Here is a 15,272-nt window from a genome sequence, read left to right as displayed (position 1 = left end):
CACCGGCGTCCTCATGATACACGTTTCATTCCTGCTGGATAAAAGTGGAGCATAGACGGGATGAAAATCTAGATTAGAGTAGAGACAGGTGGAGGCTGATTGAGTAGACAGATGTGACGTCAAGTCCTCACTTCAAGGGTATTTACGGGGAGAAGGAAAAAAATAGAAGTCTGTGCCTGATGGCAAGATTTCAGGGAGGGAAAAACACCCGACAAAAACCAACAAGGGCTGCGTTACGTCATTTACTCGATCATACCATCATTTACGGCTCAACAGAAAACGAGACCGAAAATGCATCAAATACGAAGGAAATTTGATTGCCAGATTGTTTTTAAAAAATGGTAGTAAATCTGTTTTACAACAGATAATCAAATTCATATGATATTAAAAAAAATATTAAGCATTAGATGCAAAAAATTGGAGGCTAATGAAAAGACTTCAGAAGTGGGTGCTACAATAAAGCAGAGCAAAGTAATAACTGTTAGGACATTATTAGAAGCATCCTACATCAAATTGTGACTTTTTTTTAGCTCGGTTTTGTCCAATAAAGTGAAAAATCGGCTCAAAAATCTCCCACATAGACACATCTGTTGAAGCTTAAATATACACCTCCAGCATTTATCTGCACCACAGCCATTATTTAAAAGCCAAATAATAAATCAAATTTAAGTTTAAATCAAAGCGGAGTTCACTGGTGTGTTTGTGCTGTATGAAAAATGAAAAAATCCACCTCAGCCAATAGCAGGCAATCAAGCAAAGTCCATCTCTGTATGCATCAATCGAGCTGACAAGTTTCCCTGATGGAATGACTTTCTGTGAGTGCCTAATGCCACAAATCAAATTGTTGATTCTCTGCATGAAAATACAAATAAATTATCTTTGATAAAATGACGTGATCTGTGGCGAGCCTCGCCAAAGCTCTTTTATGAATGCGAGTGAGTGTTTGCCAGATGGGCAGCATCATAACACGGCAAATCCCGAACCTGAACCCGCTCCAGCTGACACACACACACAGAGTCCAAAGACCCGGGGACACGCCACTGTTCAGCTTTAGAGGAGATTCCCCCTCCTCTTGTTTCCCTCGTCCCTGCAGGTCTTACCCCAGTAGGAGATTACATGGAAGCATGCACCCAGGCTGTACCACATGCTGTCCTGGTCCTCTTTCTCGCCCTGCCCGTGGCCCATCCTGACCCTGTAGCCTTTCTGGAAGAGCTCACCAGTCGATTTCTTTCGCCTTCTTGTGTTAACTCCCACCTGAGAGTGGGTGCCTCCATCGGGCCCCTTGTACACCAACATCTTGGTGGGAATCATGGCTGAGAATGAGTTTTCAAATGAAATAAATATAAAGAAAAAAGTCCTTAAGTTTGCTTTACATCCAGGTCTTCACTCTTCTTGGTAAATAATAAATAAATGTAGAAAAATCTGATCCTTTTCCAAAAACAGAGAAAAATTAGAGACCAACAGGCGCTTTCATGTCAGCCGCAGCCAACAGGTTGTTGCAAAAAGGACTGTTCTTCGAAGACGGATCTTTGATCTGATTCACCTCAGACCTTCACAGTATTCTCGCTGTGATGAGGCGTGTATGTCGAGCTTAAAGCGAACCCTTTTCCCATCAGGATATTAGAGTGTAAGCTCCTTTGGGATTCATCCAGGGAAAGGAAAAAAGGCTACACAGCGAGCGTGTCCATCAGCCGGCTTCACGATGTAACGCACATCTCCGCTGCCTCTGTCGAACCAAATTTCATTCACTAATCTTAGACGAGTACAGCATGTAGCTTTGTCTTACATCAGAGAAAAACATCCACACGGAGTACTCAACAGCCAGCAAAGCTGTGTAAGGAAAAAAATGAGAAGCTTTGGCAATAAAAGTGTTTTTCAATGGGTTTAGTGATTCTGCTGTAATCCCTAAATGAAGCACAGTTGATGTAACAACTGCTATTGTAGTCCATGTTAAAACTAAAAGTGCAGCATGAAAAAAAACACTGAAATGAGTATAAAAATAAAACAGCTGACACAAATTTAAGTCTGCAAAGTGCACTTAATCTGAAAATATCATATTTGAAGCGTGTCGCTTTATTATACCTCCAACAAAAAGCTCAACATGCCCTGATTATTCTCAGCGAAACAAAACGGAGGAACATATTCTTTGTAGGAGGGTCTCTGAAATCTAAATCTAAATTTAGCATCGTCCAACAGATTTGATTTTCAATACCAGATTGTATTAGTTGTTGCATTTCTTTATGTTTATGATGCGGGCTAAATTCCCAAAAGACCGTTTAACAGCTGTTATAAAGACTGAATCATTTTGTGTCTCAAAATGTTAATAATGGGTCCGTCAGTTTCCAAAATAAAATGATGTGTTTCTGCAAATTCCTATAATTGTTAGTAGAAATAGCTTTGGTTGTTTCTTATATAAAATATCAGATTGATACAGTAATCATTGGAACAGTTGCCGTTTGGTGCTGGGACAACCTCCAGCAGAGGTTCACAACCAACAAGGGTAAAAACATCAATATGACTTCAAGATTAAGAACCAAAAAAATAGCTGCAAAATGTTTTCCTGCAACACAAAAGTCTGTCGATCTTTTTGCTCCCTCAGAAATAATTATTCATATTACTTCTTTTAAAAGTTGCTCTTAAACTCCACTGTTTAGATATGTATCCTGGAACGAGGGGTCACAAGCAAAAAAACGGTTTGTGACCATCGACAGAGAGAGTCAACACACAACAGGTCAGCTCTGTGTATGCAAGATATTGACTTTGTCTGCAGGCAAGCGAACAATTCAAAGTTTCCTTTAATGGGACAATTATCAACAACTGCATGGTTCATTCTGACTGTTAAATAATGTCTGTTTTTTGATCAATCTCTTCTTTTTAAACATTGCTAAAAAAATATTTGATTCATCTAGGGGTATTCTTAAATCTTTTTTTCGGGTTAATATATATGTATGGGAGGGGGGCGTCAGTTTTGTGGTTAATTTGTAACAAATGTTTCATGTCATGTACGTCTTTGTAACCTGATACTGGATGCTTTGAATTTCCCTCGGGATCAATAAAGTATCTATCTATCTATCTATCTATTCTTTCTTTCTTTCTTCCTCCCTACCTTCCTTCATTCCTTTCTTCCTCCCTACCTTTCTTTCTTTCTTCCTTCCTTTCTTTCTTCCTTCCTACCTTTCTTTCTTCCTTTCCTTCTTTCTTCCTACCTTTCTTTCTTTCTTCCTTCCTTCCTTCCTTCCTTCCTTCCTTCCTTCCTTCCTACCTTCCTACCTTCCTTCATTCCTTACTTTCTATAAAATGCTCAGAAAGTTACAGATCTCTGACATTAAGCCTCTTTTCTATTAACCAATATTGAGTATACTTAATTGTCTATATGTTTGAGGGGTCCTGAATGTCATGTAACAAACAAAGGCTTTAGTACATTTTCATTCGAGGAGATTTAGTGTCAGTGGATAGTGAAATACTATAACCCTCAGTATTCAGCACAGGAGGAAAAAAAAGCTGCAACACAAGGACGCCACCAAGACATAAAGATGTGATCTGGAATAGAAATGTTGTGTTTACCTTATGACACTTTGCAGAGTTGCACTTGATCATTTTGACTGTCACAGATAAATGTGCTGCTTGCATTTTGTAAAGGCAAGAATGTCTTCCTTTGCAACTCTTATCTTGCTCCTTAGCAACCACTCAAAACCTTCCACACTGTGACGTGGTCCCTCTTGCAAGCTTATCATGCATCAATGAGTGTGTCAGTATGAGAGAATATTAGCACCTACTGAGAGTGTTTTCGTGTCAAAATGTTCAGACAGGAGGACTGGCAGATTGACAGTTTGGCTGAGCTCTGGGTCAGATGCAGAGTTTTGATCAGAGGAGGGAGTTTGACAGCAGCCGGGTGCAGGCGATGCTGAGCTGGTTATGACCTGTTTAACCCTTACTTAACTACCACACTGTCAATCAGTCTCTAATCCTACATGACCAAATGCTCACAGAGCATATTGACTGAGATTATGTCACAGATTAGCTCTGAAAATCACATGCAATGAAAGTACATTTTCAATGCTTCTGAGTAGGATACAGAAATGTTGTGTCAAGCAGTAAATTTGAAAAAATGTGGTATATGACACAGACGCAGTCAAACTTGGTCTCAGTGAGCTAAAAGTTTAAAGTAGTGTGACAGACAGCGTTTCACTTCAAATTATGTTGTAGAAAGATTACTGTTAACTAACAAAGTGGCTGACATGCGTTGCACGGCAACAACAGCGAGAGCGACACCTACATAAACACGATCGACACAACAACAGCATGCGAGCAGCAACATCAGAATCCAAGCAAAGTTCACACTGAGTCAGGATGCTGTCATATCATTCATTAGCACTTTGACCTACACCGAGATGAAAATAAAATCTCAGGGCATCACTTCCAGAACAACCATTGATTACATAAGAGATGCAGGTTTTCCATGAAACATATTGGTAGTGATATCAATCATGTAGGCAGGATATTTTCACTCTAGTAAAGCATGCAAAAGTTAAAAACATGGTACAAAAAAGCACATTGTTTTCAAAATGGGACCAAGGTTGATGTAATGGAAAATCAGGATGCAGTATGTTTGGGAAAAATAGAAAATAAAATGCATTTTAAAACTATTTTGTACAACTGCAGACAAACAGCAGAGCCAATAAAATGAATTCACAACAACACAACAATTGTCAACAGCTTCCCACATCTACATCGAATCCCAGTCATACTCTCATATGTCCACTAGATGGAAGCAGCAGCCAGCTCTACCTCAGTCAACCATTCTTGTTTCCTCACCATAAATCACAGTACATTAGCCTATTGAAAAGACACATCCGAATTATGCAAGCACGCCCATCAAGCTGTCATCCTGACTCTAAAGTAAAGAAGCATTTCATTGCTGAAAGAGTTGCTGGGGTTGGCAACATGGCAGGTTTGTTCCGCCACTGACAGGAGAAGAAAAAGAAGCTATAAAAACCTGAAATGCAGCAACAACAACAACCTAAAACAATCCCCTTTAATCCAGTAATTCCTCTCAGACCTCTCTGAGTGATGAGCTTCACACATTTCACAGATTGACTTCTATTCTAGCGCTCAAACCGCCCGTGCAAAGCTTATTACCTTTTTTTTTTCTAATCTAAGTATGTACTTTTCAATCATTCCAGTGTAATCACGGGTGTGTCTGAGAGCTCAGCCGGACAGGTGAAGGGCGTGTGAAAGACAGCTGCCGCACGAAGCAAAACTGTCCACAACACATGGACAGAATCCAACACACCATTCAAAATAACTTGAGTCAATGCGTGTTTAAAGGCTCACCAAATGACAGACGTTCAACGTTTGAAACAGAGAAGAGCGTCACTCTGAGGCCAGTAAGGCTTTTCAGGCACCAGGCGTTTCAATTTTCAAGCTTATTTGATGCATTTTTTTTTCTAAGCTAAAAGATGACAAGATTGTGTGGTGCCTTCACTGTCTGCTGCGAGAATGGTGGAATCCACTGGATGGCACCACAGGCCAAGAAATAGTAGCCGAAAGACCAACTGTATAAGTATTGGATCCTTACCAAGCCAGCTCCTGTTCAGATACACGGACACAAACACCGGAGGAACCGTAAAGAAGTCCACCACCGAGTTCACCTCCAGCCAGAACCACAGCTTGTCATTGGCAGCAATGAACTGCAGAAAATACGGAGTTAGATATAAAATGTACAGTTTTTAGAATTACAGATAAAAGGGGGAAAGACGGCTGCATTTGTTAGACTTACACGGAGGCCGAAGTACAACAGGAAGAAGACGTTGAACGCCATGTCGATCTGCAGAGTGAAGTCAGAGTAGAAGTTCTGACACGACTCAATATCACTATTAGACAGAGAGGGAAACAAAGTGTGTGAGAATTATTGGTAGTCAAGAGAACGGTTTGTTCAAAAATGTGTGCACAGTATTTCATTAAAAATGCAAATTAGTGCATTTTTTCCTTTTCCTGAAAATGCATTTTCAAGGTTGTCAAATAAGAGGAACTGAAGTGCAATTGTTGGTATTTTCCAGTGGATTTTTTTCTGTTGAGGAAGGACATGCATTAATTGTCACACAAGCAAGAACTTGTTGAGAATACTGATTAACCCTTAAATAACTGCAAAACAATGTCCCACGTTTTAGGGTGCTTAATGCAAAAATAGTGCAGTTTTCATTTCAGGCCAGACCTTTTTTTTTATCTCAAGGACAAAATTTGAGATCAATGGGAAGTAAAACACATGATGTGAGTGCAGAGTCAAAGCAGTAGTTTAAGGGTTAAATGCATGCAGGGTTCATGTCTTCTTTTATGAAATCAGGCAGCCATAGCAAGTGCTAGCAATGTAGTGAAGTCTCACCCTCAATAAGCTCGTATCTGGCGATTAGAATTCAAATAAAGAGAAATACATAACCAAGTAAATGGGGATGATACAGGTTAGTAGGACTGGGTAATAATTATGAAGACCTAGAAGTAAAAAAAAAAATGAAGTTGTATATTATTTACACGTAGAATGAGAACACTGTTTACTGTACATTTGGTGCAGACTGAATGTTATTGAACTTAGTGTAATGCTTAGTTTGGAATCTATATTTGAATAACTTACCCCTTAAATTACAAATTATGTTAAACTGATGAATAAAACGAAACTGAAAAATAACAGTAAGCGTGACTGGTTAATCATGTTAGTGCTGAAACTGTGAGTGGATAAATTAGTATCGACAGAAAACTGTTTAGCAACAGTTGTTATAAAAAAAATGTAACACGTTAAAAAAAAAGAAAATTCACTGGTTCATGCTTTTAATATGAAAGGGTTTACTGTTTGTAAGTTATCAACCACAACCAGGGCTCTTAAAATGTATGTTTCCACCATTTCTGTTTTATTCAAAATTAGTAATAAAGTCAGAAAAGAATCAGAATTAAAATGTGGGCTGGTTGATTCAGTCCTGGATCCTCATGTAGACACACTTCATCTCTCCAATGCTTAATGCCACTCGGATTAAAACAAATTGCTTTGGTTATGTAAAAAAAAAAAAAAAACTCCTTTAGATAAAACACTGTCCTCATGGAGGTTAGTGACATTAAAATACTGCAGGCATTATCTTCCACTGATCTGATGCACTGCAGAAACACTAAGGCAACGTTTATACAAAAATCCTCCACAGGAGACAAAGTCTAACTCCAGCTAGGTGTCGTGTAAACTAAATTTGTTGTTTCACTGAATATATACATTTTAAAGATGAACATCATTTTCAAAAAAAGTGGATTTAATCAATAACGGTTTTCTTTATAGTGTCATAACATATACTGAATTTGTAAGAAAGTTAAAGATCTATTCTTATTTTGGGATCGACAAAGGAATAAATACCCCGACCTGTTCAAGAAAAAAATATTCTTTAGTGACCAGGTTCTTGATGACTTTGAATAAGCTACGTTTCCATTGCATTCTTATCACAGCTGGGCTCCTCTTTTTTTTTTTTTTTTAAATGTTTACTTTCTTCTTTTATTAAAAATTCCAGGAGGTTCATTAAACTTCTGTCTTGATGATTTATCAAAAAAATGTATGATAAGGTAAAGCAAATCCAAATCAGTGTTCTCTGAGGCACCTCTAAAAATAGTCCCAACATGTTGGATAGTTCTGCTCTGATTCGCTGCAATGACACGTCATCCCCACAAATCCCTGTCATCACATGGTGACAGACCGTACAGAAGAGTTAGACCTGCGGTGCTAAATAAGTGAGTTCCAGTAGGCATGGTTTGAAGATGACCAAACCTGCTATGGATCACAAACTCTCCCTAGCTGCTGTTGCTCTGCTGTCTCTTACAGTCTTCTTACACTCAGTTCAGACTCAGATCAAACAGGACAGAGCAGCTCACATGTAGGAGAGCAGAATGTTCTCTGTCGATCTGCACGTTTACAACCTTTAAGTTTAGCCTCTGGTCGTCTTTTGATGACTTAATTTGTCAAAATGTTTCCATTGACAATAAATCAAACGGGTATGAAGGGCATGATTCAGTCTTAATCCCAGAAATAATCGACACATTTATGTTTCTACTGAGATATTAATTATGGAGCTCTTTATTATAGCACAGCTGAAGAGAGGCTGTTGTGAGGAGAGAGTGGAGCAAAGACATACAGTAAGGGCCGAGGTCGGATTCGAACTCACAGGCGCTGCAATGAGGGCTGTAATCCCCATACAGTATGTGGGCTAGCGACATAACCACTAGACCATCCAGCACTGATTTTCAGATTTTTTGAAGTTTTTTGTTTTGGTTACCCCTAAATCAGAGCTCCTTTAAAATATTTTCCAACATTAAATAAACTCTGTGCTCGAATAAACTCACCCCAAGACCTGCATCAAATAGAAGAGCAATGTAGCTAGCCATTAGCTAGAAAAGAAACTAACAACTAGTGGCTAAAAGAGACACATTGTTTCATGAGCTGCTGGAGACTGAGCTAAAAGTTAAGCTAATAATACAGTATATCAGTAGGTTAACTTTCATGTTAACCTTTGTTCAGGCAAACGTTAGCTTCCATGTTAGCCATAAAAACAGCTTTAAAAGGCAACATGTCAATGTTGTGTTTTTAAAGTTTGCACTGCTGCCCCCAAAGGTAATACAGTTGACTCTTCAAGAACTGTAAGCAAGATATATGTTGAGAAGGACATTTCACTGATACATAATTAACTACATCTTTCAGGGACATAGCTAGCTACATAGCCATTGATATGTGAGCTAACTTTGGGAGCATTGAGGTCAACATTATGGCTGTCACCATCTTGATTTTAAAAAACAAATGTGACCATATTTAGACTAAATTACTTAGCCTCTATGCTTCTCTACAGATCAACGTGGTAGCGACTTGTTAATCACAGGTAGAAAAGCTCTCAAACATACTTCTAATTCTGATCTTGCAGGTCAAAAAAACGTTTGCATCAGGCTCATTCTTAAAAATCAAAGGCGACATCCACTCACAGTCCATGATTTTTCAGCTTATGGTGAGTTTTTCCTGCCCTCCAGTGGTCAAAATAAATCATGACAGAACCTTTAATATCAACAAACTTCTTACAAGACTAAATGTATTTTGTTTCACAATAATTGTACCCTAGCTCTACTTTAGAATAAATGAAATAAAGAACAGCTCCCTATTCTTCTTGGACACATACTGTAGAAGCGAGACAGATAAATGACAGCTTTATGAGGTCAAACTCTCCTTTTTGACCTAACTGGTCTCTTATCTGTGTTTTTTGTCGCTTAAGCTCTCCACTATGGATCTAAGTGGGTCTGCTGTGTTGACGTCTTTCTCTCTCTCCCTGTGTTGCTTCCACCCAGGTCAGCCTGTCCATCATATAACAGCCTCAGCAGCCCCACAGGACTAATTACAGGAAGGGCTGTATCTGTTTCAGTCGCTGGCACTATAGCAACATGTGAGAGAAGTGGCCGCTCTTTGGCTTCTAGTACTGAGCTTTTTAGGCTGACAGGTAGTGAGAATATGGCCAGAAAAAAACCCAAACCCTTTTGGACTGAATGAAACTGGGACAAAGGGGTAGTTGGATTGTAAATAGGTGCTACATCATAAAACCTCATTGTGTATTTAATAATGCATGCAAAGGTTAAAGACAGAGGTCCTAGGTCATCCCTCATCAGGTGAAAAGGTATCAGCTGCAGCTACAAACCAGTTCTGAGAATGAGAGGCCACAGATGGCATTGGTGAGGATGTAACTCTACCTGTCCTGATAATGAAATGAGATCATGCTTGCAAACATCAGGGTTAGCCGAGCCGTCAGCCGTTTGTGGCCTTATGAAATAATGACAAATAACCTGACTGTCGGATTATGTTTAAAGCCCATTTTTCTCTCCTCCTCTTTAACATTACTCCCAGAGGAGACTCCCTGCTGGCTTGGTAAAAGCTTTTATCTGGTGGTTTTTTTTTCTCCTCCTCTTAATAGCACATCCTGCCCAAGCACCAGAAAGACTGCAGTAACGGTATACTGGCACATGGAGCTAAGAGGTTTTTTCCGCTTCCTCTGGTCTGATGAGTGATGGGGATTGTTTCGTACAGGAACTTTGGTCTTTCCTGCCTGTTTTATCGTCTGATCCTTTCATTACAGAGATTAAACAAATTTCATCTGTGAGTACACTGGTTGCATAGACTGCAGAGGTCACTGGTAAACCCAGAACAGTTTACCTAAAAGAGGATTGGATGAAGACAGCCAGGAAGTACATATTTTCATATACCGCATATATAGAACATACAGCACTCAATGTAATGAAGTCAGCCAGTTTATAGCTTGGGTCTCCGAGGCTAATCTAAATCATACATGTCAGAGTAATATACAGTTTTCCAATTAACCATTATAATCTCAATAACTGGAACAACTTCTAATTTGCCATAGAGGTTTAGACTGCAGTATTATAAATACAGAATAACTGTCAATAATAGAGACAGCAGCACAGAATATAAAAGTGTCCAAGGTTCTTGATCTTTTAATGTTAAATCTTAATTTAATAAATCCATCTTCAGACCGGATCTAGATGGTCTGAAAAACTAGGTAAAACTAGTCTATCTCTTACAGATTACAGATTCTGCATGGGGAGCAGCATGTTTAAACAGGTTAAGAGTACAATGATTTAGCTATATAATGACAAAAAAAAATACTTACTCAGAGGAATCTATGAAGTATATAACAAGAGCTCCAATGCTGAGAGCAAATACCAGCACCACCTGGAAAAAAAAAAGAGAAAAAGGAACCATTTCACTTGAGGTGTTAAAGTTAGACTAAGTCATTTCAATATACTTTTCAAGTGAAAAATGTTGACAAGATTAGGATGCAAATCTAGTGCAGTCAATGGCTTGTCAAAATACATGAAGCTTTACACATCTGTGTGACTTAAAATAAAGAAGCAATTAATTCAAATTAAAATACTAATTGTTGTTGTTCAATGTTCAGAGACAACATTAAAAATTGTATTGCACAATTTTAAGATAAATAGATTTCTGATATATAGATACAGGTGTATTGAGATCAAACATTAAAAAGAAATCTCTTTATTACTCAATAATCCAATCAAAAGAAGATTAACCTTCAATATTTGAATATCAGAAATCTTAAAATTACATAAATATTTAGTCTAATCGTCTTAAAGAGAAGATACTTATCTATTTTTAAAGGGTTAATAGACTGACAGCTAAAAAGACAGCTACTGCTAATCTTGTGAGGAAAAAAAATCAAGATTTAATTGTTAGTTGCAGCTCTAGATCTTATGCATCATAACATATTTTCTCAGTTGCAAAATCCAATAGATAACATCACACTTCCTATGATTTGAAATTAATAAAGCATAATGTAAATGCATTTCAAGTTGTGCAACAGATGTTTAGTGCATATTAAAGAACAAAGGAAGACCTTGATACATCCTGTGAGCCTGTCTGAGTTATATAAACCAGAAAACAAAGAATCACAGTTTGGAACAGCAGTGTCAAAAAACAGACTCATCAATTACTGTACATTTGACAGCGTAAATAAATCCACAAGAGCTACAGCTCATCATGTAAATTGGCAACGAGGGAGTGGGCGAGGTGACAGAACGTGGCTTCAGCTTTCACACACATAAAACAGGGAAGGGATGCAGCAGCAGAGCCCGGAGCTCATGTGGCCACTGTGGAGCAACGAGATAATAAAAAACAGGGTATTGCTTTTTATTCTGTCACTCTGCCTTTCTGCAAGGGAGGAGATGAGCTGAACAAACAAAAGCCTGGAGTAAGAGGAGAGAAGTTTGGAGCAGACTGAGACAGGCAGGTTTCAGAGTAATAAACATGAGATCTGGGGGTGTAAGGGAACAAAGCAAGAGATGTCCCTCAACAGCTTTGACATTGAAATATACTAAAAGAAATCGTGCTTAACTGTAACTACAAATAGTTAAGTGTGAATTTAAACATGGACGTCATCAGCATATAGTGATGTTTTGAGGTCAAAGAAAGCTCTAGGTGAGTACTCTGTCAAAGCAAGAGCTGTTTGTTGACACATCTGACAATTAAGAATACTCAAAGGTAATCAGCCTCAAGTGTAAGTACAAATAGTTAAATGCAAATATAAACACAGTAGTCATCGGCATATGTATATATTTTGAGGTCAAACAGAACTCGGGGTGATCACTCTTTTTCATTTTGACCAATGTTACCTGTAGGGAAAAACAGTGTTCTCACCTGACCTGACACAGTGCTACCGTCAAAGAGAATCACACAATACAACAGAGAAGGGACTGCTGTCATGTCGTGTTTGTCAAAGCACAGAAGAATGTAGAAGATTATCAGAAATGGAGGGCAGAGGACAAAATCTCTGTTACCTAACAACAGGGTATTTATTACAAAGCAGGTGGAAAAGCAAGCTAAACAAACACAGTTCAGAGGTTTATACATTTCACATTTTGACTTGCAGCTGTTGCAAAAATCTCCTATGCTTGATATCAGACACATTTTTTTTTACTCCTGTGATTCTTCATTTTTTTTTATAACAAAGCTGTTGAATAATACTGTTACAAAACGTACGTCCTAATTTTTTCCTTTTATAAGCTTGGCTGTGACGGACTCAGATAAGGAGAGAAAGGTTTCGGCAGACAGCAGAACAAATGTTTTACATCCTGAGATACACTCCCTGGTCATCTGCGAGTCTACCTGGCTTTCATCTGTGTAGAAATGACACAATGGCCATCCTGAACAAGAAACCAATGAGCATCCATAATGAATGAGCTCAGAGTAATTCATTTCCATGATGTGAAATCGTATTGTCAACCTCCAACCACTGATGGCTCTGTCATGACAAAAAGCACCCCCATGCATTTTTAATTGACCCTTCTTCTTTGAAAGGCAGGAAATCTCTTAATGCCCCTGACCATCCCGGTTTAGAAACTGGAAACAATGTTGATGCAACCTTAGAGATGTTAATGTAGCCAGCAGAGGGAGATTCAGTGATGGCAGTAAATAAAACACACAGGCTGCAACCAAAGAGGGTTCAATCAGGGCTGGGTTTGTCAATGAGGTGACAGCACACTGCGCCAGGGTTTATCATTCATCTCAGTCAATGGATAATGATGCATCACATCTGTAACTTCAGCCAACTTCAGCTTATTGCTGAAAGATAGCTTTACCCACAAGGGGGCACAGTACAATGGACCCTATTAGTCAGAAGAACCAATTCAAGAATCACTCTGCAGGTTGACCACTTGAGCAGACAAGATCGACTCAGTTCATTTTGCATACATTTTTTTCAAATATACTCTATGTTCCTAACCTCATGCCTTTGCCAGCTCGAAAAAAAAAAATAGAAATTCAATTACATAAAAGGAAAGTGACATATATTTTCCCTCAAATCTTAAATAATAATTGGAGTTGTGAAAAAAATATGTTTTTTATATTGTATGATTCTCATCCATTTCCTGGTATGGCCAATAGAAGCCTGGTCCAAAGGAATGTAATCATGGCTGACCCACATATAAAGATATCCAACTTAGAGCAGAATTAAACATGTTTACACCTAGGTAACTACTCTTTTTGGTTCTCTAAAGTGTATACCTCTATTCATAACAACTGAACAACAGAACTCATCTTTCTAAATCAAATTAAGTATTAGAGTTGAATTAGGAGCATGGCTTATTCGAGGGACAGATGGTATTTTCTAGGTGACTGCTCGGTGTCACCTCAGCTAATTTAATCACTGGGACTTACCTCTCAAACTTGTTTTTGTAGTTGGTGTATTCAGAGATTTTTTAAATGCAAAACCATATAAATAGTCTAGTCTAGGCCTGTGAAGGCTTTTTCATCATGAGCCGGGGATCCAGCCGAAGATTTCTGCCTTTTAATAAGGCAGTTTTTTTCTTACCACTGTAACTTTTGCTGCTTTGCTAAAGTGCTCATGATGGATAGACCGGGTCTTTGTAATATAGCAATGAGTAAGGTCTTTTTACCTGCTCTTTTGTAATGTTAAAAGACAAAGAGTAAGGTATTTTACCTGCTTTTTGTAAAGTGTCTCGAGATAACACTATGTTATGAGTTGACGCTATACAAATAAAAATTGATTGATTGATTAATTGATTGAAATACATTGCTGTTGATTTATTGTGCTAACAGGTCACACAAGAAGTATTTTTTACATAAATATTTTAAGTTGTTTTCCCCCTTTAGCAGGTATTGATGTCTGCCCCATACCTGATTTCTTCTTTTAAGTAACCTGGTTCTTCTTGTTTAGCCATGCTTGTTCTCCCAAACGGAATGTGCAAATGCAGATAACTGATGTCCACTTTCACAATAAATCCTTCATCACCAATGTCCCTTTCTTTGGTGAGCATTATGTTAAGGCCCTGCAGAGAGCACGAGCAGAACTCAAGCATTCAGAAGTTGACCTGCAAACATCAGAGAGCCCACTCATGCTCCTCCACTCTTCTTTCCGGAGAGTGACTCATAATCAAACAGCGTGAATATCCTGCCAAAGAAATGGGAACTTTACTTTGGCAGAAAAAAAAAACGCTCTTACTGGTGGGAGTGAGCTCGGAGCCCAAGGTGGTGTCACCCTCACTGATAATTCAAAGAAAAATGACTTTATTGAGGCTTAGACAGGGGTTGACTAAGAGGATAATTATGTATTTTTGAAATTGTCTGTTAAGGGCTCCTTGCAGAAAAACATACATTGTGTAGGGTTGTGGTTTCTGTGAGCTGCTTCAGTATCTAAAAACAGGATTCAGAAGAACCAGGGGTCAGGTTGTTCCCTCAAAGTCACTGCAGGATCAAAAGCTCTCATTTGTGGGATGCCAGAGATTGGTTTGTACTGTCAAATGACTGTGCTTGTTTGGGAAAACCTCTCCAGTGTCACATCCAGTTAATGCATGCAACTGTGTGAAATTCAAATGTTTGCAGGAGCCTACTGTATGTCCCTGACCTGGAGTTCCTCAAGGGTCACTGTTTGAGCCACAGCATGTCCCACAGAAATACAGAGCTGCTTTAAGAAAATGGCCTGACCTTAGAGCTATCCTGGTGAATACGAGCCAGCCCATCTGTCTGTCTACAAGCCCCACTTTTTGGCATCAAGGACATAATGGTACAGAAGAGGGGAAAACAAATCTATAAGGCCTGCTTCAGCTGATAAGTGCCAATTAAAAACTGCAATATGATTTGCAAAATTGGTAGAGCTCTATTCCTTCTGCTTGAGATTCATTTTTTCAGAGCTTTGAAACAAGTTTTAAAGATATGTGTTGCA

The 15,272-nt window shown here is 38.6% G+C and overlaps 1 protein-coding gene across 8 annotated transcripts in view; it reads right to left on the bottom strand.

The window, feature by feature from the left end:
- LOC132955086 (calcium-activated potassium channel subunit alpha-1a) overlaps positions 1–15,272 on the bottom strand; it is a 90,941-nt gene that overhangs the window by 41,256 nt on the left and 34,413 nt on the right. For 7 of the 8 annotated variants that reach the window (XM_061027763.1, XM_061027766.1, XM_061027765.1 and 4 more), the window contains exons 3-5: positions 10,686–10,747; positions 5,780–5,873; positions 5,579–5,690 (exon numbers count right to left, since the gene is read on the bottom strand). In XM_061027763.1, the coding sequence (XP_060883746.1) occupies positions 5,579–5,690; positions 5,780–5,873; positions 10,686–10,747 (268 nt within the window). Of the gene's footprint in view, positions 1–1,100; positions 1,884–5,578; positions 5,691–5,779; positions 5,874–10,685; positions 10,748–15,272 lie in introns of those variants that run through there. The other variant, XM_061027769.1, reaches the window with a different exon arrangement.

This window comes from Labrus mixtus, chromosome 21, assembly GCF_963584025.1.
Source record: "Labrus mixtus chromosome 21, fLabMix1.1, whole genome shotgun sequence".
Taxonomy (NCBI): domain Eukaryota; kingdom Metazoa; phylum Chordata; class Actinopteri; order Labriformes; family Labridae; genus Labrus; species Labrus mixtus.
This window is presented reverse-complemented; position numbering and strand designations above follow the sequence as displayed.